The sequence below is a fragment of the Maniola hyperantus genome, chromosome 10 (genome assembly GCF_902806685.2).
Source record: "Maniola hyperantus chromosome 10, iAphHyp1.2, whole genome shotgun sequence".
Lineage (NCBI taxonomy): Eukaryota > Metazoa > Arthropoda > Insecta > Lepidoptera > Nymphalidae > Maniola > Maniola hyperantus.
The window spans coordinates 11,410,561-11,436,263 of record NC_048545.1 but is presented as its reverse complement, the minus strand read 5'-3'; the positions used below and the strand labels follow the sequence as shown (position 1 = coordinate 11,436,263).

Sequence of the window (25,703 nt, the reverse complement as noted above, 5' to 3'; positions counted from 1 at the left end):
TGTGGCGGGTAGCGATTCTTAGAAACAATGAGAACGCAGCTCGCAACGTTCGCAGAAGGCGCGGGTCGCCCGTTACTTCACAGTCCACACTAGGGGACAAGACTAGGAATCGGAACGAGAAAAAGTCGGTCAAGTGCGAGTCGACCACGCATACGAAGGGCTCCGTACCATCCTACAAGAAACAGTACTTTTAAAAGGTACTTAACCTTTGATTGCGGGGCGTGCTTATCTGCACAGATCTCTGTCCACTGTCGTATGCATGTGTATGAAACAGAAATCCTGTCACTTGAAAAACATAGCATAGGTGGTAAGGGTTGCTCCCTAGGGCTTGAAGAAATAATCGAAGTATAATGTTATTTCTTCAATGAAGACCCCTAAATAATATTTCGATTTTCGGAGATTTTTTCATAATAAAAAAGAGATAGTTACACAACGCGGACGAAGTCGCGAGCATAAGCTAATCATGCATAAGAGGTTTCGTGCGTCTAGATGGAATGTCAGGATGGAAGCTTTTTTCTGAAAAGTCTAATGATGAACGATTATAAAACTTAGGTAGGTGGTGACAACCCTAGCCCTAGCTACATACATATTACATACATTCGTAAACTTCACACCGGAAACGGCGTTAGGGAATGCAGTCTTGCTTGAGACTCCGATTTATTTGTCACATAAATAATATCCACGAAGTGCCTATGTGAATTGTAAACTTCGATAAATTATGCGATCAAATTTCTTGTAAAAATAATTTCTAGTGCCCCGGCTTCGCAAGGTTTATATTTCTTTCTATATTATGATAAATGAGAATGAATACAAAAATAGATACGGTCTAATTAATAGTCATAATACATATTATTTCCAACTCAAAACAGTACTTAGTAATATTGTAAACGCGTAAACGTAAATGATTGTTGGTTTAATCACGCTGCAATGAATAGGAATACACACTTGATTTTTTGCTTGGATGTATTTAAAGACTACTTTTTATACCAAAAGCTACGAAAATTAAAGAAAAGGTAAGAGACAGACATTTTCCTTTTATTTCCCTTCATTAATATTCCTCTCTCTCTAATCTTACGTAATAAATGTTGCATAGGCTCATGCACTTAATCAGGCTCATGCTATCTATTGGAACTAATGCTAGAAATGACCTTTCTATCCCTTTGCTGAGTATATATTCTATTTATACCTTTCTCCTTAAAGTTCGTAGGTGGTCAGTTCTATAAGCCACTATGTCTTGTACGCCAACGAATAGATTTACTTTGCTAGGCTATTTGGATACTTATATACTTTAAGTAGAGCCTATTTTAGCTTAAACTATTTTTACAGAAACATAATAAATGTACTTATGATTGCCAGTTAGTGCGATAATTTGTTACAATGTCGACGGCAAAGTATTGTTAATTTGTATCTACACCACGCAATATATCACCATCACAATAGATTAAGTTATCTTTTAATGGAAGTCAAAAGCACATTGAGTAAATTTTATTGTTTGTGCTGTGACAGCTATTATAGTAGGGGAGCCTAAGAGGCTAAATATCGATTTATTCGAGCGTCGTGGGGACCTATTGGATTGTGAAGATTAGGTGCTAAAAAGAAAAAAAGGTTATATTATGATGTAATCCCTTTCACTGGTAGGGAGAGCGCGTACAGGTTTTTAAAAATGTAAAAAAATATATATTCACAAAGAAACACTCGACCGCTTTAGATATTAATTACAATGCGCCCCAATGATCAACACTTTTATTAACGTCCCAACAATTTAAACAGGTCGGTCTAGAAACTTGAAATTTTGCTGTAGCATTTCTTAGTCGAAGACTGGAGGTACATACCTACCTACCTACCTGCACTAAGAAAGGATTTTCAGACATTCTACCCAAGCGAAGCTAGAACGATCACCTAGTAAATAATTTCCATTATTTATGAGTTACTACTTTTATGTGACAAAGGTTATCTAAGGTTACTTAACATTTTACTTCATCATAAAATTCCGAAACGGCATTCAAAAACGCGTCAGTAAAACTAAAACCAAACACAAATATCATAAATCAGGATAAAAACATCACAGCGAGATGTTACTTTAAAGTACAAGTTTTAAACGAGCCGACATATACGTGAATGGGTTTATGACGTCGTTAAAAGAAATGACAGCTGTTAACGCTGTTACAAAGTAATCGGTAAGCATGAATTTAATATAATCAGAATACTATCGAGTCCGTAAGGAGATCAAGGAGGAGTCAAGGAGATCCGTAGGAGTACCAGAGTAACCGATATAGCTCAGCGGGTGGTTTTTTTTTATTCAGATACAAGTTAGCCCTTGACTGCAATCTCACCTGGTGGTAAGTGATGATGCAGTCTAAGATGATAGCGGGCTAACCTGGAAGGGGTATGGCAGTTTTTATTAAACCCATACATACTCCTTTGGTTTCTACACGACATCGTACCGGAACGCTAAATCGCTTGGCGGCACGGCTTTGCCGGTTTGGTGAAGCTGATTAAGTGGCAATGGGCAGGATAGTACATAATTCCAAAAATCAATAGACTTTTTTTTTTAAATCTTTATTTTTTTGGGACTTCTGCCCGACACGGACACGCCAGCCCCATCGTAACCTAAATTACAATCTAAATTTCATAATGGAGTGCAACAGATAGACCCGAAGAGATATTACTGCTTATGCAGGAATATTTCAATAATTGATTTAAAACATTCTGTTGTCGGTACACTGAGAAGACTCGTAAAACCACCTATGTCATATTTATTCATGTTATATTTCGGCACCAGCAACTCCCTCCGCAAGTTATATCTGCTACACTCCCCTAGTACGTGCTGGACATCATCTGCCATACCACAAATATCGCACTTGTCAGATTCAGCTTTTTTCATCAAAAATGCGAATTTATTAGAAGGATAGTGCCCAGAACGCAACCTATGAGCTACAACTATATATTTCCTACTTAAACGAGTATTACCAAACCAAGGGAAACACGGAGGCTCGCATTGGATAGTGTTATACCAAATTCCTTTTTCTCTACGATAGACGTTTGGGGTCTCAGGGTGCTGGAATGGCCACTTCGCACCGGAGTAAGTGCCGATTGGAAGACTTTGGACTTTGAACTGCATCATCACTTACCAGTTACCAGCAATCAAAGGCTAACTAAAAAATTAAAAATCACCTTTAATTTTCATCTAATCATATAAAACAAAAAGATGACTGACTGACTGATTGACTGACAGATCTATCAACGCACAGCTCAAACTACTGGACGGATTGGTCTGAAATTTGGCACGCAGATAGCTATTATGCGGTAGGCATCTGCTAAGAAACTATTTTTGAAAACTCATCCCCTAAGGGGGTAAAATAAGTGTTTGAAAGTGTAGTCCACGCGGACGAAGTCGCGGGAATAAGCTAGTACTTCTATAACAGAAGATTATCCACTTACTGAATTAAGTAGGTACCTATATTAGTTCTAGAATAATGATCCTCTCGTTTTCAACATTTTACCTTATAGCTCCATTAAAACCCGTCAGATAAGATTAATGTACATTTTGAACTGAACTCTAAAATGTTGTCGCGTGTCAAATTGACATTTTTGTTAATTTTGATCTTATCGTTTGTAATGACGAATATAACCGTTTCGTTTAATGTTACTACGTCTTCATTTGAGTGCTATTAGGTATATTATTATTTCACGCTGTTTTTATACAGGAAACACAAGTGAAATATTATGTCTTTGATATTATGTTTAACTTTAACAAGCGATCGAAAGTTTAATTCAAAATCTAAATATATAAAAGGAAAAGGTAACTGACTGACTGACTGACTGACTGATCTATCAACGCACAGCTCAAACTACTGGACGGATCGGGCTGAAATTTGGCATGCAGATAGCTATTATGACGTAGGCATCCGCTAAGAAAGGATTTTTGAAAATTCGACTCCTAAGGGGGTGAAATAGGGGTTTGACATTTGTGTAGTCCACGCGGACGAAGTCGCGAACATAAGCTAGTTCAAAATAAAAGGAAAAGGTGACTGACTGACTGACTGATCTATCAACACCCAGCTTAAGCTACTGGACGGATCGGGCTGAAATTTGGCATGCAGATAGCTATTGTGACGCAGGCATCCGCTAAGAAAGGATTTTTTAAAATTCCACCCCTAAGGGAATAAAATAGGGGTTTGAAAGTGTGGTCCACGCGGACGAAGTTGCGAGCATAAGCTAGTTCAATATAACTATTAAAAGTTTCCCTGAAGATAAGATTCGAAATGAAGACATTCGCAGGAGAACTAAAGTAACCGACATTCTAAACCATCGGCATGTTGAAGTGGCAATGGGCAGGGCAGGCCATGGTTGCCGTAGTAGGAGTCATGGCCGCTGGAGCCGGAAACTTCTAAAGTGGAGACCATGAACAACCATGCTCAATGTGAGGCGCTCTTCAGCAAGATGATAAAAAGGGTGGGGAAAGTGGCTGATGGAGGTTGGCTGAGGATTCTGTTGCAGCGCTCTTTGGGTTCCTGAATAGCACGGAATATCCTTCTTAACACGCATCGTGAGGAAACCTGCATGCCTGAGAGATCTCCATAATGTTCTCAAAAGGGTGTGAAGTCAGTCAATCCACACAGCGAGGCGGACTATGGATTAAACCATTCTCATTCTGAGATGAGATCTGTGCTCAGTAGTGGATCGGTGATGGGTTGATCAGAATAATTCATGATAATCCTTCTTAAAACCTTTCGTTCGAAAATTGGGCTGTGCATGGAACCGACACGAAAATACTTTGCTTTAAAATAAACTTTTGCCAAAGGCCCTTCTGTTATCTTTATTTTTCTTAGTTGTTATTTTCACACATTTCGCGTCAGAATAATTTTGCGTAAATTAACGATAAACATTTATCTGATATCTCATCTCAACGTTTTTAGGGTTCCTTACCTCAAAAGGAAAAACGGAACCCTTATAGGATCACTTTGTTGTCTGTCTGTCTGTCTGTCTGTCAAGAAACCTACAGGGTACTTCCCGTTGATCTAGAATCATGAAATTTGGCAGGTAGGTAGATCGTATAGCTGACATTTGGGGAAAAATCTGAAAACCGTGTATTTAGCGTTAGATCACACAAAAAAAATTAAATTGTGGTCATGTACTAACAATTAGTATTTTCAACTTTCGAAGTGAGTGACTATACCTATCAAGTGGGGTATCATATGAAAGGTCTTCATCTGTACATTCTAAAATGTATTATCGTACATGTATTATTGTGCAAAATGTCGAAAAAATACGACTGTAGTACGGAACCCTCATTGCGCGAGCCTGACTCGCACTTGGCCGGTTTTTTCTTAAAAAACGAATAAGTACCTAAAGTTACGCGTGGGCATAATAAAACGTTTAATTTATAAACAGTAACCTAATCCTGCTAACGCAATATTGTACATGAATGTATAATGTTGTTGCATTACCTAGTACAATTGACACTACCTCCCAAGATTTAGATAGGAAGTATGCGGTACATCGATCTTTAGAAGGAGATAGCAAATTTGTAGAGCACTGACTCTGTCGTTGAGACGGACAAAACGTCTTATAGATATGAGCGACAGAGACAACGCTCTACAAAGCCGAAATCTAAATATATAAAAGGAAAAGGTGACTGACTGATTGACTGACTGACTGACTGATTGATCTATCAACGCACAGCTCAAACTACTGGACGGATCGAGCTGAAATTTGGCATGCAGATAGCTATTATAACGTAGGCATCCGCTAAGAAAGGATTTTTGAAAATTCAATCCCCAAGGGGGTGAAATAGGGGTTTGAAATTTGTGTAGCCCACGCGGATGAAGTCGCGATTATAAGCTAGTGTCATTCTAAATGCCGATGTACATTTCTTTCGGCCACGTACTGTAGGTAGGTATGCGATATAAATAATCGTAAAATATTAGCCATTTTGTCGCATAAAATTTTAACCATAATATTTATGTATGTACTACCTTATTTAAATGCTAGACGCTTGGACATCAATGATGCTAGAGAAGCGCATGTCTCACCTACTGAATGACCCATCAACGCGCAGCCTAAACTCTCTACAAAATATTATATTTACTTTAGATGTAGACAAGAAATACAGCTGTTTCGAAATTTACTTTTAAACTACATAGAAACTGATGAGTTTTCTCCCTTTAATATTATATCCACACATTGTTCCGGATTTGAAAGCTTACTAGCAAGGGAGTCTATAAGCCGTACTCAGAATCGCTAATCGTTACTTAAGATTGAGTTAAAACGAGACATATTTATGTGAGAGATATAGCTCTGTCTCGTTTTAACTAAACTTAAGTAACGATTAAGCGACTCTAAGTATGACTGTATGACTATTAATCTAAATATATAAATGGAAAAGCTGACTGACTGATCTTTAACGGATTGGGCTGAGGCATTGATCTTATGACGTGATGTTTTTGGTGCCTAAAGGCACAGCTAAAGATGTAAATTATTACCGATTCATCAATCGGTATATCGATGATATCGACTCTTGTTTCCCATTTAACGGAAATGAAGACATAATATCTATCGTGTTTTATTGTAAGCATTCTTGCATATATTAGAAATACCATCTCTATTTATGATGGTATCTAAAATAGAGATGGTATTCTCTCATACCTTCTAAAATAGAGATGGTGGTACAAATGACGGAAAATAGCTCTTATATTATGGGCCAAGTGAATAAATTAGCGCTGATAAAGTTATATTTTCTAATTATAATAACTCGTGAGTCTTGACACCAATAACTTACAATAGCTCGTTAATTTATACCTACTTGATTAACCAATTAAGTACCTACTCGCTACTCCTAAATATTATATTACGAGTAGCGATATTTAATAAGTTGATCAAGTAGCTATGAAGGTGTTACTTTAACGCAAATCATGAAACGCCGAATTATTTGCACAAGTCGAATAACAAGCTGTCCCAAAAATTCCTCCTGTAAAATTTTGTATGATTTTTTTTTCGATAATCGATTAATAGTCATAGACGCCCTTGCTAGTAAGTTTTCAAATCCGGAACAATGTGTGGAATATTAAAGGGACAAAACTCGTAAGCTACCTTGGTCAAAAAATTAGTTTGGCCATCCAAAGAGGTAATGCTGCCAGCATCTTGGGTACAATGCATCGCTGCGGTGGCCTCGATGAGATTTTAGATTTAATATAATTTATTTTAGTTTTAATTTAATGTTGTTTTTTTTTAGATTTAAGTTTATTTAATAGAATAATTGTAATCGAATAAAAAACGGTAGGAGACAGACAGATAAAGAGACACATACTTTTTGTGATTTATTAAGTAGGTACGGACAGAAACATAGGCATATTAGTGTAGATTACAATCCAAGAATATCTCCTACTTTTCATGTCCCAACCTAATCTCAACGCATGACTTAGCGGCAATGATGATAATAGTAAAAGAACTTAATTCAGTAACTAGGAAAAATAAAAATAAAACTTACCAGGCTTAGTACCACACTTTGCGTATGCTATCCGAAAGGAGAAAAACGTCTGACCCGTCGATGGAGGTACGTAAACGCAACGAGGATCACCGTGCTGTCCTGAAAAAAAAATATATTATATACCTATTAAAATCATATATCAGTACCTACTGCGTGAATAATGCTGGAAAATATTAAGTTATGCAACACCTAGCAACATCCACGATAACTGAAATACAGAGAACATAATTCCAAACTCAAATTAGGAAAATGTGTAATTTTCATTTGTTTTTCGTACCGTCAAGATGAGTGAATCTAATGAAGAAATTCGATACATATTAAAATTTTACTAGAAAAAAAGTAAAAATGCAACGCAAGCCGCGAAAAACATTTGCGATGAATTTTTGATGAAGACACTGCACGAGGTCCATAAAGGACCTAGTGCAGTGTCTGTGAGAGTAGCACAAATTTGGTATAAGCTGAAATTTTGAAAAATCCTTTCTTAGCGGATGCCTACGTCATAATAGCTATCTGCATGCCGAATTTCAGCGCGATCCGTCCAGTAATTTGAGCTGTGCGTTGATAGATCAGTCAATCAGTCAGTCAGTTAGTCAGTCACCTTTTCCTTTTATATATATAGATTAGTGTTAATTGCAAAATTTCGCGATTCTAACTTCATAACTGACAGACTTTCATACAAACTTCAAACCCCTATTTTACCCCTTTAGAGGTTGAATTTTGAAAAATCCTTTCTTAGCGGATGCCTACCTTATAATAATCAGTCAGTCACCTTTTCCTTTTATATATTATATACAAGAAGATTAGTAAGTATACAGATTGAGAATTTAACCATTAGTAGGTGGTAATAGAATAAAACCATAGGTAGGTAAGGAACAAGAAAATGTAACCATGGATTTTGTTTTTCGTACCATAGTAAACACCTATCTCCATCTTCCTTTTACTGCACTCTCACAGCAATTTTATAGCTTTGTGCCGTCACACAAATTAATACTGCAGGTTACTTTTACACTGGAGCATCATAATATGAGACAAAACATCGTAAAGTGATCGAATATTTATGTTTGACACTCTTCTTATCACTTTACTATTCATTGTTATTTCATATACGGCCTACGTAATATAATTTTACTTTCGTGATTGTGAGTGTCATCATCATCATCATCATCAGCCTATTGATATCTAGTGTTGGACATAGTCCTTCCCTAATTAGCACCAACACAGCCAGCGTCTTTATATCGTCCATCTATCTCAATTCTAGCGGCACGACCTCATGAAGCAATTTACTGCAATACCCAGCAATGCCTGAAACTTTCAGCAATGCTATGCAAAATAATTGCTACACTTAACTAGGTACTTCTTATTTACTTATTGCTTCAGATTGATCCATACATGTTGCCGAGCAACAATTGCTTAAAAATTGCCCATGTAACACCACCATTAGGTACCCATAGTAAAATATTATAATTAGGAGTGATTGGTTGCTAATTGATAGTCCAAGTTAATTAATTTTTTTTACAGGTTCTTATAATATAAAAGTAGGAATGTTGGAAAAAATATTCTAATGCGATTTCGCTGTTTTGATTTTAATTGATTAGCGCTATAAAATCAGTTATTTGATTACTATGACTAAACACAATACAGGTGGTATCTATACTTTCTACATTTTTTGAGTAGTCTAACAGCCGCTTTTTCTCTCGTTAATTTCTGAGAATGTTTGTTCAGAAAAAATAAAGTCAATTTTCTAACATTGAGCTTATTTTTTTTAAATATTTGTTCCATATATCTATATTACCTACGAGTAATTAAGTTTATGACAATAACTTTTAAATATTGACGATGTCTAATATTTTATCGGGCCCAGAGTTAATGACCACAGTAGCATTTTTACATTTTTTTTTAAATTTCGTTATAGGCAAACGCTTGATCACAATCACACCTGATGAAATGTGATGATGTGGCCTAAAATGGGACGCGTTTACCTAGAAGATGCCTATTCACTTCTGTTTTAAATAGGAGTATGCAATTTGGGTAGTCCACACAGACGAAGTTGCGAGTTTAAGCTAGTTTATTAGATAAAAACTGCAGTGCACGCCTATCTTTACGCATACATATTCCTAGACACAGATATCCGTTACCGGACGCGTTCACTTTTTGTCTGGCTATAATTAGCATTTCCGGTCTTGGCCAATTTTATATCGCATTACAAAACTGTGTGTGTCACTTTGTCGTAATAAATCATGACTTCTATTCATTCGTTTATTGAGATAAACGCACAAATAAAATTATCCGTTTTTGATTGCTTACTTATTTTATATTGTTTCAAATTATTCATCGTCCGGGAGATATCCGGATATTATTGATAAAACCGACATAATATAATCTATTCGTATCTTATTATTCAAATGATAAAGTTAGATTTAATTTGACTAGTAATAATCTTAATAACGACGTTCTATATTATGATAAAACTTATTTTATCGGTCTACGTAGCGATCGAATATCTATAGTAAACCAGGTTTATGGGGCTAGTCTCACATAATATTATGTGCCTACTGGATAACTATTTAAATGTTAATATTTTATACATCAATGTTTCAACCCAATTGCACGGGTCGTCGTCACGAAGGGACTGAAATTTGCAATTGGGTTGAAATATCAACAAATAAAAACATCAAATTAATGTTACCTACAATAAAATATTATGTCGTTAAACCATAAAATAAGCTTAAAATCATTGTTAAAAAATTCTTATGGTACAAAATGCCACAAAACCAAGGAGCAGGTAAAACTCTTATAATTATTAAAATTAGGTATTCTAAAAAAAAACGTAGGTCCAGCGTGTATTAATAAAGATCAGTGGTGCAGGGTGATTTGTATGTTGTAACTAAATGCGTTCCTTGAAAGGGGCTATTCTAGCAGCACCAGTCATATGGGGTAAAAAAGCTGATTTAAAGAAGGATTTTTCTTGCGATGGTCCAAATCGCCGCGGTCTACCCATTTTACGTTATTAAAAATCTTTCACACGCGTTAATATTACAGTTGACTCAAGTGACACTTTAATGATTAAATAATTAATGAATAACAGTTAAGTAGTTAGTCGCATTTACCAAAACATGACCCATATCCAAGTGGGCCAGATTGTGTTAATAATTCAGATTTCCGTCATACCTACTTAATAATTAAGTAGGTATGACGGAAAACTGAATTATTGTGAGTGTAACCCGGCCTGTTACAGCAATATGATGGAAAATTGAACTACCCCACTTGGATATGGGTTACATTACTTGGATCACTACACACACACACCGGTAAACTTTACCCCATATTGTGATGATTGTGATGATATACATCACAATATGGGGTAAAGTTTACTGGTTTCTAAAATGAAGGATTTTCTTTCGATGATCCAAATCGCCTCTTTCTACCTATTCTAGGTTATTAAAAAAAATCTTCACGGCGTTACAAGAACGCTCGGTAATATTACAGTTGACTTAAGTTACAGTTAGTTATTCGCTTTTACCAAAATATGGCCCATATCCAAGTGGGCCAGAATGTATTAATAATTCAGTTTTCCGTCATAATTGTGAGTGAAACCCGGCCAATTACTGCAACAATTAGCGGCGCTCTGATTACCCCCCGCGCGGTGACGGCTGAGTATAATTGAGGAGTGTGAGCTCTTTGCGCTTATTGTGGAAATTGTAGGCGTGTGCGGTGCTTGTGCGCCTTTATCTGCGGTGATTCCACAGACTCCTACGAAGCGATTCGCTTCCTCGTTTCTAATACGTGCTGCTAGAATATAGAATGTCCTTCCAGCTTTCATTATCCCCGCCAGCTATATGATTGGGACCTTCAAGGGTCAATAGGCACCTTTTAGGCAAGGCAAGGGTGATGCACCTTAGGCTGCATCATCACTTTATATTTGGTGTGTTTTGGACAATAATGCTCAATGGGATCCATTCAATGACGGGTGTATAACTTTGATTCGGGAGTTACTGAAGTACGCGGAGAGCATTGCATGAACAGGCCATTCAATGTTCTCAGCGTACATTCTAAATCCTTCAATGTTTTATCGTTTTGTGTATTTTTGTGTTTGTATTTAAATTTATTATTGATCATCTAGTTAGTGTAAGTGGCGCTGCCGTTCCAATTAGATGTAAAATAATAATAAATTACCTTATCTGTAGTTTTTTTAAAGATGTATGAAAGTTTTAAAGGTTCCGTACCCAAAGGGTATCAATGGGACACTATTACTATGCCTCAGTAATTGTCTCATGAACCGTACCTAATAGGTACCTAAAGAGTTGACATTTTCACAGTGAGAATTTCTATTGCCGCTATAACAACAAATAATAAAAAAGCAAGATGGTAAATTACAAAATGACCTGCATGCAAAAAAAATAGGTTAATTTTTGCTATGCAAACACTCATATTTAACTGCTTTTGGTAGATTAGCATTTTATTTGATTTTATGTTATGTTATCTTACTGTTTTTATGGTGTTGCCTATTATTTGTTTAGGCTTATGCATATCTAACAGTATGTTAGTATAGCAGTTACTTTTATAACGGGCTTATTAAGTTATAATTAATGAAACTGAGCGAAACAGGGCGTTAATAAGCAATTAAGAGGCATAAAGGACTGGTAAAAGCAGACGCACGCACTTTCTAATAAGAGGAAAACCTTGTTTTATCATTATTATTATGCCAAAGTTCAACTACTTCTTAGCAGTTTTAGATACCTATTTGTATTAATTAAAAACTCGTGTTTTAAACAATTTCAAAAGTGATCAAAAATTAATAATACCAGAACGCTAGCAAAAATGAAGACAGGTAAAGTACTGATGATTACTGAAATGATACCACAAAAAATAAAATCCTACAGTATTTTGTAAAAGTTCACGATAAATTGCAAATAAAACAGCTGACTGACCAGAGGTCAACAAACGTTGCGTAAGTAGGCCATTCGGAGTCAATGCCACGTCGTTGGTGGGGCATCGACCCCAGTTTTGAACGCTATACATTGCGGGTTTGAAAAATACTAAATCACTAAAACTACAAAATGAGCCAAATGGTTACTGGTATTAGATTGTGTTTATATAAACACAACAACAACAACAACAAAGCTAAGTTTTTGCTAGCGTTCTGGTTACACCCTGTATATTAAGCTCACCTTTTGATGAAACGATGCCTTCGAACGGATGCGAGAATGTGAGGTGCACGTCCATGTGGTCCTTTCCACACATGACTTCTAAGGATTGTATAACTGGCATTCCTTCAGGCCGCTCCATCGGCCATAGGTCACCTGCTTTCACCCTCGTCTGTGGACAATAGACTTTATTTAAATTATTTTCATAATCATGTAATTATGTTGCCAGATCGTTAATACTGGCAACGTAAAAATTAAACCTTCGACTTTTGAGGTATAGTTTTTTTTTTTTTATATTTTGTTAATATTTTAGCGACTGTTCTGGGGCGAAAAAGTTTCAAGCATTGACTATCACTACTTGGTTTATTGGTTTGTTGGTTTGTCCTTCGATCACGCCGCAACGGAGAAATGGATCGATGTGATTTTTTGCATGGGTATAGTTGTGACCTGGAGAGTGACATACATTTGATCCCGAAAAATCAAAGAGTTCCCACGGGATTTTTAAAAATCTAAAACCACGCGTCAGCTAGTACTTAAATGACTTGTCGAATAAAACAAATTGCTTGAGGTAGGCTAGGAGCTTACCTAAAGCAATTTAAACTAGGTCTACTTTTAGGAAAAAGACTGCCTACAAATTTTTACTGTAAAATTACAAGTAAAGTTACCAAAACCACCTACGAATCTGTTAAGTCCTTATACCTACATAAGTATATCGACAATGAAACAGTGCACTGTTTCATTGTCGATATACTTATGTAGGTATAAGGACACATTATGTCACATTTCACAGAAAGATCTGTATTCAAATAAACTTTTGTAAGTGCTTTTGAATTGTCAAATTAATTTACCACGGTTCTATACGCTAAAATAAATATAATAAGGTACAATTACCATAAAGGAACATTAAACAGTAACCATTTGGTTACTGTTCGTTATTCATCGTATAAATATTAGCTTCATCTCCTAACTATTCATAGTAAAATTATGCATAATATATTCATGGATGCAGTTTCATGCCATGCAGTAATATCGGGTAGTAACTTTCACTGATGCCAGATTATAGTGATATTTATTCATTGGCATCATACGTATCGTACTAAATTTTAAAATTTATATATAAAATAACTAAATTGTAAAATATGTTATGAAAAAGCGACTTAAGTTTGTATGTATATTGTATATACAAAGAATAGAATAGAATATGTTTCTATTCAAGTAAACTTTTACAAGTGCTTTTGAATCGTAAACTAGTTTAATTTAACACTGTATTTTACCACTGTATGTATGTTATGTACTATGCTATGCATATACATAGTTGATATCGCAACAACTTTCAGAAAATAAACGTTTTTTCTTTAGAATACTGATACTGATTAGATTCTTTAGAATAGAATATGTTTTTATTCAAGTAGACTTTTTACAAGCGCTATTGAATCGTCGGGTAGTTTTAATTTACCACTGGTTCGGAATGCCGTTCCTACCGAGAAGAACCAGCAAGAAACTCGGCGGTTGCTCTTTTTAATTTTAATTTTACAATTTACAATGTTATTATACCATACTATACAAGTCATTGCAGCCCCGTGCATTGCTGGAGCGAGTCAAATCCAAGCTTTTTTATCATTTACATAGTCTTCGACTGTATAATATGCTTTTTTTAGGAGTATACTTTTAACACATCTTTTAAACTTGTGTAAAGGCAAGTCTAAAATTGCCTTTCTTTCTTACTTTATCGCAGAGACTCTCGGAGACCTTAATGCAAAGCTCAGTTGAGATCTGTACCTACTCAAAATTGTAGACGAGACCAATAGGCAGTAACTGACATTATAGCTCAGCGGGTTGCGAAGCTAACTGCTAAAGTGGCAATGGGCAGGGCAAGACAGTTCGAAAATCCGATAGACGTTGGGTTCCTAATTCCCAACGTGCTAGAATGGCGGTTCGCACCGGAAAGCGTAGCATTGGAAGACCTCCCACTAGGTGAACAGACGACATCAAGGAGTCACAGAGAGCCGCTGGATTCAGACGGCGCAAGACCGTGGCGTATGGATGCCCCTACAAGAGACCTTTGTCCAGCAGAGGATGTTTATTGGTTGTTAATCATGATGATGATTGAAATCATATATTAAAATTAGCCAATCAATAACTAAATCATGGCAATCATTTATTTAATGGCATATTCCATACTATTCAATCATACTTTCAATCCGTACTAATTTATATTCATGGTATTGGTTTCGTGCTATGCAGTAATATTGGATCACTTTCACTGTGGCGATAACGTGTAATTCCTTACTCAACCGATATCCGGCCCGTGCACTGTAAGGTCGTGATAGCTTCAGGGTAAGATCGCAAGGGGTCGTAGGTTCAAATGAATTGAAGGTGAATGATGAATCGGTTCTGTAGGTAATCCTTAAAATTAGTAAGACGCGAATCTTGTACTTATAGATAAAGTTTAATTTATTTATATATTTTTGACTTCTATCTCCCTCTCTTATTCGTATTGACTTTGCGGGATCTTCTTGGACCTGGGCGCGTTTGGAACCCTCGTAGCTTTAGTTTTAAGTTTACGTAATTAATTATCACCATTATTATATTATTATTATCTTACAAAAATAACAAGTGACTATCAAAAAGTGTAAAATACCTATTTAGAATAAAAAAATTGATTTTTGACTTTTGAAATAACTTAATGGTAGGGTATTCAGCTCTTGGCCAGCATGCTAGGCCCTTCTCATTCCGAGGAGAAACCGGTGCTCAGTAGTAAACCGGTAATAGATTGATGATGATGGTAATGACGAGGGAGTTAACTAGGAATAATACTTCGTGGGTTCTCAAATCCGTCCTCTTTTTGACTTCTGAATAACATCATATTGTGGTAAACTTAGCAGGACGATTAAGCTACAAATAAGGTACAAACCCGTACATTTAATTTTTTTAAAGGAATCCCCTTGGTTGTTGAAAGTTGAAATTCAAATAGTTTTTTTTTATACAATTGCTAAAAACCTTTTCGGCCTCCGCTTTACATACATTTATTTATAACTGTTCTTAACGATAGCTGTGATAGCCTAGTGGTTAGGACGTCCACCTTCTAATCGGAGGTCGGGGGTTCGATCCCGGGCACGCACCTCTAACTTTTCGGAGTTATGTGCGTTTTAATTAATTAAATATCACTTGCTTTAACGGTGAAGGAAAACATCGTGAGGAAACCTGCATGCCTGAGAGTTCTCCATAATGTTCTCAAAGGTGTGTGAAGTCTACCAATCCGCACATGGCAAAACCCTTCTCATTCTGAGAGGAGACCCGTGCTCTGTAGTGAGCCGGCGATGGGTTGATCATGATGATGATGATGTTCTTGACGAAATCCAATTAGAACAAAATGCTGGTTACCAATATAATTAGTGTAGAACGTAGGAGTGAGAAAATAACATGGCATCAGGCATGTCAGAAAAATCTTACGGGTTCAGTAATGTTGCAAAATTAAATTTCACACGAATTATGGTAATCTAAATAACCGAAGAACATGTAGGGGTAAGTGAGACAATTAATATACAAAATGGAGCAGCCAGTATTCCCAAATACGCAGACATACAAAAATTTAAATTGCACATGCGGACTTCCCTTTCACTCTCGTCATATTCCATAAATCCATTTTGCTCCCACCTCGGTTGTGCTCGTGGGAACGCAATGCGCCGATGTATTTGAGCTTTTCAGACGGAACCAACTTCCAACTCCAACTTGGTTCCAGCTTAGAAGTTAAGTATCCCACATGGTGCAATTTGATTGGCAGTTTACTCGACTTACCAATCAAATTATCTCATGTAGAGAGCAGGTGGCGCTAAATCTACTAATTACTTATATACTCACATACGTGCGGAAACTACATTCATGATTGATATTTTCTCCCCCTCAGAGAGATTCTTCTTGGTAACAGGATAAGCTTCTCAACTTTTAACTACATAATAACGATTCTTGTTGACGATTAAGTTGGGCGCGATTAGGTGCAGTTGCCATCTAATTTCTATTAGGTCGGAGCATAAATTGGCACTGAAAGTTGGCCTCGTCTGTATATAGGCCTTTTCTTGGAACGTGCGCGTGCGATTAATCAAATCGTTTTCTTTGAAGATCAGCGATAAGAGATGGGCCCATCTAAATTAATCCGGCATCTCGTGTTAGCAGTTGTAGTTAATTACATTTAATTAGCTATATTAATAAGTGTATGTACCTAAGTTAATTATTAAAGGTCTTAGTGATTATTTTATGTTCAAGCTTCTGTTTTAAATGCTCTTTATGTTTTAGGAGGCTCTTTGTGCTCAGGAACTTTTCGATCTTGTCCCCCCTTCACCATTTTACCACCGAAGACGTCGGGCGAGTATCCATCCTTATGTCGTCAACATCCCATCTAGACCCATAAAACGTTTTGCGTCATCATTCCTCATACGCATGGCTAAGGTTTGGAATACTCTTCTACGGTTTTTCCTACCAATTACAACCCGGGTATCTTTAAAACAAGAGTGAATAGGCATCTTCTGGGTAAACGCGTCCCATCTTAGGCCACATCATCACTTTCCATCGGGTGTGATTTGGTCAAGCGTATAGGTACCTATAATGAATTTAAAAAAAATGAAAATTGTGTGCACTGTCCAGTTTCAGGAAAATTTTGTATCGTGAAAGATATTTAGCGTTCCTTCAGGTGTGATTGTGGTCAAGCGTTTGCCTATAATTAATTAAAAAAAGGTAGGGATTTTTAGAGATGCCATATTCATGTCTGGAACCTGTCATAGCTTATGTCTGACATGGTCAAAGGTTTGTGAGTGGCCAGAGATGAGTTATCCAAAGTCTTACTAGTTCGTTATCTGGGAAATTTCATTTATTTTTGTCAAATTTATCTTTGGACATAAACGAGGAGAAACTGAGAGTTAGGTACATATTTATCAACGTACATATTTAACCGCTTTGTCTAAAACATGTAGACTTTCTACAAAGTATACCCCTACTAAAAAAACTGTGCGAAACCGGAGCGCGTCTACGGTCTACCTAGGTCATACCTATTTTTTTTAATAATATGTATTCATTAAGTGTACAAAATAAATAAATTAAGTTGCTAGACCAATCAAACATCATATTCTACAGGAAGATTAATTGTTACTGTTTAAGATAAGAGCCTCATATTATTATTGCTCAAAGTAATTATTATTACTATAATATGGCAGTAAATCTCGTGCGGTGAAAACATTTAAGTGTAAATTGAACGCAACAATCTCGATGAGCCCGAATTGCATTTTTATCTCGGCAGTATTTATCGCAGCAAATAATTACCGATATTTTCGCAACCTGATCGAATTTTTGAAGTTGATTAAGTAATTTTTGCTCAAACATTCACGTTTTACTCGAGTTTCACTTCCCTTTTGGGCATTTTTTATTTTTTTCGATGATAGGTTTGAGCTTCACTAAAAACGCATCTGATAGTAAGTGATGATAATTATAGAACAAGTTCTTAAGAGTTCTACTTTAAAAATTACCATAATTAGTACCTACTTGGTGTAGACATTCGTATGCTTTTTTATTTATTTATGATTGACTAGCTTATGCTCGCGAATTCGTCCGCGTGGACTATACCAATTTCAAACCCCTATTTCACCCCCTTAGGGGTTGAATTTTCAAAAATCCTTTCTTAGCGGATGCCTACGTCATAATAGCCTATCTGCATGCAAAATTTCAGCCCGATCCGTAAAGTACTTGTTTGAGTTGTGCGTTGATATATCAGTCAGTCAGTTAGTCAGTGAGTCAGTCACCTTTTTCTTTTATATATTTAGATTAAGTTAATGTCAGTTATGATTAATTAAATCCGCAATTGGAACTATTTTCATCGACGTTACAATAAAATGTTTTATAGAGACGCCGAGTAAGGATATAGGTAAGAATTGTTATTCTTGTAAAAAACCCTGTACGCAAAATGCGCTTTGTGGTTCAGCATAACATTCCATTGCTACTAAAATAAAATAAGTGTGGCAAGCGTGTAACACCTCCCTCCACCCTCTACTTACCTGTGTATGACATGCTACAGCCAAACAAAAACGAAAATATTTCTGAAACACAAGGGGTGTTTCAGAAATATTTTCGATTTTGTTGACTATCAAAATGTCATAACTCATAATTATAGCACAGATTAGCACCGATTCTGTTATCTTTCTCTAAACTAAATTTAGAATATCTGCATCTTTTTCCTTTTAATATTGCTGAAATGGGACGGAACATGAATTTTACAATTGAAGACTACATTTTAGTGCACGCTACAAATTCAAACAATAGGCTCGCGACTGGCAGCTAAAGTCACGAGGTTTGACAGCTCTAAATTAAATTTCAAACTGTCAAACTGTGTCTGTCCTATTCATATTACATTCGTAAGAAGAGGATGCGAATACACGAAAATTTAGGTGTGCTCCGAATCAGTACACTATTTGGCTATTCAATAGGTGGCGCCAAACGCCAAACATCTACTCGTAGTTCTCAGTTTCTCAGGTTTATTATATTATTAAATCTTTACCACCATCCTATTAAAATCTTACCCGAACAAATTACCAAGGCAGGTACGAAGAATGTTAGTTCATTGCATCCGCATTGAATCTCAAGAAAGTGTTACTTTTCCACACTCTATAATTATTATCTGACACCAGCCATAACTAAGGATGCAGAAAAAAGCGTCTCCTAATATGAATTCAAATCCAATTTAACGATCATGAATATTCGCAATCGAAATAATCGGTAAGAAAGTATTGGATAGAAATCTCGATGCTAACTAGTTAAGTTGTTAGCACGCAAACACGCAGTTACCGCAGTGTACTATAAATATGCATACCACACGTCCTGGTATGACCGGGAATATCCTGATTAATTACTTATATCAAGTCACTACCCATATTATAAATGCGAAAGTGTGTTTGTTTTGTTGGTTTGTTGGGTTATTGGTTTCTCCTTCAATCACGTCGCAACGGAGCAACGGATTGACGTGATTTTTTGCATGGGTGTAGTTTTCAAATTTTTATATAGGCCTCAGAGTCCTCAGAATACTTTAAAGAATTCGCTCGAATAGCTGTTCATTTTTCGAAAATTACGCTTTTTATGCTTAAAATAATCATTGCATCCAAACAACAGGGGTTTTATTTTTATTGACAGCAAAAAATTAGCATTTTAGCAATTGTTCTGTTACATTTCAAAATTAAAATAGTTTTTTAACAAAGTCAAGAAATCAGTTGGGCGAACTCATGTTCTCACTTCTCAGTTCTCAGATACAAACTACGCAAGTAATCTTCAGCTTCTCATCATCCCAGGAATACTACCTTAACCTAAGAGTTACGAGACTACTCACCGCAGTACTATTATAAGAAAATGCCCACCATGAAATGAAGATTAAACAAAAGAAAGGATTGATTTAGATTGGCATAGTAAAATCATATCTTAGAAAATTAATTTCATTAGTTGTCATCGATATAAATGACAAGATATGGTCAAGCGAACAAAATTTTTCAAGGTTTAGAAACCAAATAAATCAGCGCCACCTCTTAGATACTAATGAACTACCCGTTTGAAATCAAGACGTTACTGAGGTTGCATTGGTGCATAATTAACATTTACGCACCAATGAGTCGGTGCGATTTTGTTTGTTCAATAACCCTGTCCATACGAAGTAATATATAAGTCAATGGTTGTTGTCCTTGTTTAATTCTTGTACATCATGGTCAGCCTAACTTAGATCTTTAACTATACGTAGATCTTAACGAACACCAGCGGACAAATAGAATTGTCTGTTCAAATAGTAAGATTCCTAATACCTTTTTGCTTCCGTGGTAAATGAACCTAAAGCTACCGAGCTAGCTATTATGACCTAATTGCGACAGCATATAACTTTTTTATCTGATATTTTTATGGGGCTTTTATAGGTGACCTTTTAGAATTTTTCCCCTTACGTGTGCTATAAATCCTACCTAATTACCAAATTTCATAATTCTAGGTCAACGGGGAAAACCCCATAGGTTTCTTGACAGACAGACACAAAAAGAAGTTTAGTTTAGTTTAATATCCTTTATTGTACACCAAAAAGAAAAAACACAAAAAAGTAACATATAAAAGATCCTATAACGGTTCCTTTTTTACTTCTGAGGTACGGTACCCTAAAAACTTTGTACATGATGAAGGCAAATAAATGAAATAGGGTAACCTTGAAATCATAAGAGATATCAAGTCAAGGTATTCCATAAATACTTTTGATGTTCTCTAAAGTAATAGTAGGGCATATTACATGTTTGCTCGCATAATGTGCAAGCATTTGTAGGAGTTGACTCGAGTCTAATGCGTCTAATGTTAGCCTGAATCCAGATATTTAAGTGAGTCAGTCATTTTCTGCGATTAAGACTACATACTCGTAGAAACGTTTAGAAATTCGTTCTGAGTCATTTTATCAGCTTATTTAAACAAGATTATCTTAAGTTATAAGCTTCTTTAGCGAAAAGCTCTTCAGACCCGGAAACATTGAACATTAATAGGGATTGGTGCCTTAGTAGTCAAATCGGCAACTTTATATATATATATATATATATATATATATATATATATATATATATATATATATATATATATATATATTAAAGGCCTCTTGCAAGGAAAGATACGCCAAGGTCTTGCGTCGCCTGAATCCAGCGTCTCCCTGAACTTGTTTAATGTCGTCTGTCCATCTAATGGGGGCGACCATGTCTCTATAGTACGTACACGTGGCTTCAGTAAAAGCTTGTTTTTAATTGAGAAAATTCGTTGTAAAACTTACACTGCAGTTTCCGTAGATCGAGGTGACAAGTGAAATGCGTATAGAAATCATTATAAAGTGAGCATCACCCGGCGCGTGGTAATAACAGCTTATAATAGAAACAGTCGAGATGATTGCTGTATATTTTCTGTACTACGCCATTACAGTGGCGTGCACGCGCCGACCAAATCGTTCGTCAGCTGCTAAATAACCGATTCGCATTACTGTTTTTAGGGTTCCGTACCTCAAAAGGTAAAACGGAACCCTTATAGGATCACTTTGTTGTCTGTCTGTCAGTCTGTCAAGAAATCTACAGGGTACCTACTTCCCGTTGACCTAGAATCATGAAATTTGGCAAATAGGTATAAGGTCTTATAGCAGACATTCGGGGAAAAATCTGAAAACCGTGAATTTGTGGTAACATCACACAAAAAAATTGTGGACATGAACTAATAATTAGTATTTTCAATATTCGAAGTAAGATAACTATATCAAGTGGGGTATCATATGAAAGGTCTTCACCTGTGCATTCTACGGATTTTTATTTATTTTTATGCATCATAGTTTTTGATTTATCGTGTGAAATATCGAAAAAATACGACTGTAGTAGGTACGTAACCCTCGTTGCGCGAGTCTGACTCGCACTTGGCCGTTTTTTTGCATTACACTTACTAGGTTTCTTATCTAGTTGCCTAAACTGGTAGGTCATGAAATCAGTCAACTGCATTCTGCAAACAATTTTAATTCACTATAGGCACACGCTTGACCACAATCACACCTGATGGAAAGTGATGATCTGGCCCTAGATGGGACACGTTTAGCTAGAAGATGCCTGGGTGTGCGTTTGCGAGCGCTTGCTCGCGACTGATTTGTCCGACATGCACGCACACCTACGCAATGCCCGTGTATACGACGTAACCACAAGTAAAGTCCACTCGCCTTCGTGAATTGCAAGAACTGTACCAGAAATCAATAGTTGTAAGTGTAAAAAGTAAACACAAATCGTGTCACACGTTGACGAGTCATCAATTTGTACAATCAGAAATTGAGCATGCCACCGGCCGGCCTCTAATGAAAAACAAACACACTTTCACCTCTCCATTCATATTAACATTGCTCGTAATGTATTAGAGTCTGAGCTGTGAGCAGTGAGCTGACAACGGCGTTACGGAACGGTATAATCGCTGGGCCACAGTCTCTTCGCATAAGCGTCAAGCGGCGCGACGAGAGCCGGTAAAAAGGAAATCGCTAAAGCTAACGAATCTGACAGCTAACTGAGACCGAGATATCTATACACTCTGTACTTCGACTTTGCTCACACTTTCACCTCTCTATTCACATTAACATTGCTCGTAATATTGTATTAGAGTCTGAGTTGTAAGCAGTGAGCTGACAACCGGCGTTACGGAACAGTATAACCGCTGGGCCCACAATCTCATCGCATAAGCCGTGGCCCAACTATTTCATCCGTCTCAAGGCGGACAGTAGTAAACTACTGCGATAAGGGACCACATTCCTTTCCGCACGCGACTTGAATTGACAGATTTTCTAGTATGCGATTTGAATTTTGTACTAGGTAATTTTTATCTCTCTAGATCACTTTGGTTTCTGTTCTGTCATGATCAACCCATTACCGGCCCACTACTGAGTACAGGTCTCCTCTCAGAGTGAGAAGGGTATAATAGGCCATAGTCTGTCACGCTGGCCCAATGCGGATTGGAAGAGTTCACACACCTTTGAGAACATGTAGAACTCTCAGGTATGCAGTTTTCTTCACGATGTTTTCCTTTACCGTTAAAGCAAGTGATATTTAAATGGTTTAAAAACGCACATAGCTTTTTTTTTTTATTCATTCACTTGATGGGAAGTGATGATGTGGCCTAAGATGGGACGCGTTTACCTAGAAGATGCCTATTCACTCTTGTTTTAAAGATACCCGGGTTGTAATTGGTAGGAAACACATATCGCGGAAGAGTATTCCAAACCTTAGCCATACGTATGAGGAATGATGACGCAAAACGTTCCGTGCGTGTAGATGGAATGTCGACGACATAAGGATGGAAACTCGCCCGAAAAAAGCTTTGAAAAACTAGAGGTGCGTGCTCGGGATCGAACCCCCGACCTTCCGAAAAACCACTAGGCTATCACCGCGCTTTCCTGTTCTGTGCTGGTGAGTAAATTCTTTGCCTTCTTCGTATCTACCTAGTTATTTTGGTGCGAAGAACACTACAATGTTGAGTCTTTAACGGCCGAAATTAATAGCCAAGAAATCTTTAATCTGTAGTTAAGTTAAAATTTAACAACGTTGTTATTACTAATTATCAACAGCTGATTACAAAATAGATATTTTGTTCGTAGTGTACAAAATAAATGTTTTGTTCGTAAAACTAGTGGTCACTGGTCCGAAGGGATGAATCAAGGGCGTAGAAAACGTACCTACTGATACCATACCACAATTATCAAATTCTACTATTCTATAAATGTGAAAATAACTTTTGTTAGTTTGTTGGTCCTTCAATCATACCGCCACGTAGATCGCGTAACGTAATTATTGCGTCGACATAGTTAAAGACCGGAGTTTTAAATCCCGGAAAATCGATGAGTTCCCACAGAATTTTTAATATGTATCTAAAATCACCCGGACGAAGTCGCGGGCATCATTTACTTTTTATAAAAAAAAAAATTACACCCATACGAAGTTATTTGGTAGAGCCTTGCAAGTAGTCTTGCAAAGCTTGGAAGACGACCTCCCTAACGCAGTGGTAAGCGCTGTGGTGAGAGGTCCCGGATATTGGGATTTGGAATTTTATAATTTCTAAATTTCTGGTCTGGTCTGATGGGAGGCTTCGGCCGTGGCTAGTTGGCACCCTACCGGCAAAGCCGTGCCGTCAAGCAATTTAGCGTTCCGGTAGGTACGATGCTGTAGAAACCAAAGGAGCATGGGTTGTGCGTTACCCCTTCCAGGTTAGCCCGCTCCCATCTTAGACTGCATCAGCACTTACCACCAGGTGATATTGCAGTCAAGGGCTAACTTGTATCTGAATTAAAAAAAACGTTTCGTGTATGTTACCCGAGGTAGGCAATAGGCAATTTTTTTTATTAATCACCAAGAAATTATGTGCGAATACTGCTAAAAGAAAGCTTGATAACTATCCATAGGAGAGATGGGTCTGAGCTGAGTCACGTTTACTTTCATAGAGGCGTATTTAATATTTTTTGTGGAATGTAAGCTTCCTCCGTTAGTCATCATCAAGTTTTAGATGCGATTTATCACCTTGTATAGAATGATGTGTTAAGAGGCAATATGAAATAAATGGTCTTATGATTTACATAGTTAAGTACCTATTTCATGTCAAGGCACATGGAAAAAAACGATAGGATGACATGGAAAACAACTGCTGCAACCTGCAGCCCTAAGTTCCACAGGGGATTAAAAGGACTCAATCATCTACTACTACATCTATATGCGTTGATAGATCAGTCAGTCAGTCAGGCAATCAATCAGCTTTCCCTTTTATAGGTATATTTAGATGAGTGACGCACAACATTTAAACACTTTATTTTCACACCTCAAAAACCGTCCAATACCTACTACTTAATTAATCTTAGATACACTAATTAAGTATCAACAATTAATTAAATAGTTTCACTTCATAAGTTCATAAGTCATAACTCTATCGAATAAATGAAATAGATTTTTAAATTAATTCATTCGAATTCCCGCTGAGACTTAGAAAGATTTGATTTCAATTTGTTTAATCAATCATAGAATTTAATTCGCAAATGATTGTTACATCCATAATCCTATACCTACTAATATTATAAATGCGAAAATGTATCAGTTCTATCTGTCTGTTACCTTTTCAAAGCCCATCCGTTTAACCGATTTTAGCATACAGTAATGGCTTGCATTCCAGAGACAGGCGCAGGCTACTTTTTATCCCGTAAAATCAAAGCATTCCCGTTTAAAAAACTTAATTATAACTTAATAATATAATGTTATTTCTATCTTCTATACTTCTATACTATTATATAAAGAGGTAATGTCGTTAAGTTTGTTTGTAGGGAATATGTTGTATCTTTGGAACTACTGAACCGATTTTAAAAATTCTTTCACCAGTAGAAAGCTACATTATTCTTGAGTGACATAGGCTATACGGGATCTTTAAAAACCTAAATCTACGCGGGCGAAGCCGCGGGGATCAGCTAGTATTATATAAAAGGAAAAGCTAACCGACTGACTGACCGATTTATCAACGCACAACTCAAACCACTG

The 25,703-nt window shown here is 36.6% G+C and overlaps 1 protein-coding gene across 1 annotated transcript in view; it reads right to left on the bottom strand.

Moving 5' to 3' along the window:
- Nucleotides 1-25,703, bottom strand: part of m (miniature) — a 111,527-nt gene that overhangs the window by 21,274 nt on the left and 64,550 nt on the right. Inside the window, exons 4-5 of the mRNA XM_034972474.2 lie at nucleotides 12,658-12,805; nucleotides 7,490-7,588 (exon numbers count right to left, since the gene is read on the bottom strand). Of these exons, the coding sequence (XP_034828365.1) occupies nucleotides 7,490-7,588; nucleotides 12,658-12,805 (247 nt within the window). The remainder of the gene's footprint in view (nucleotides 1-7,489; nucleotides 7,589-12,657; nucleotides 12,806-25,703) is intronic.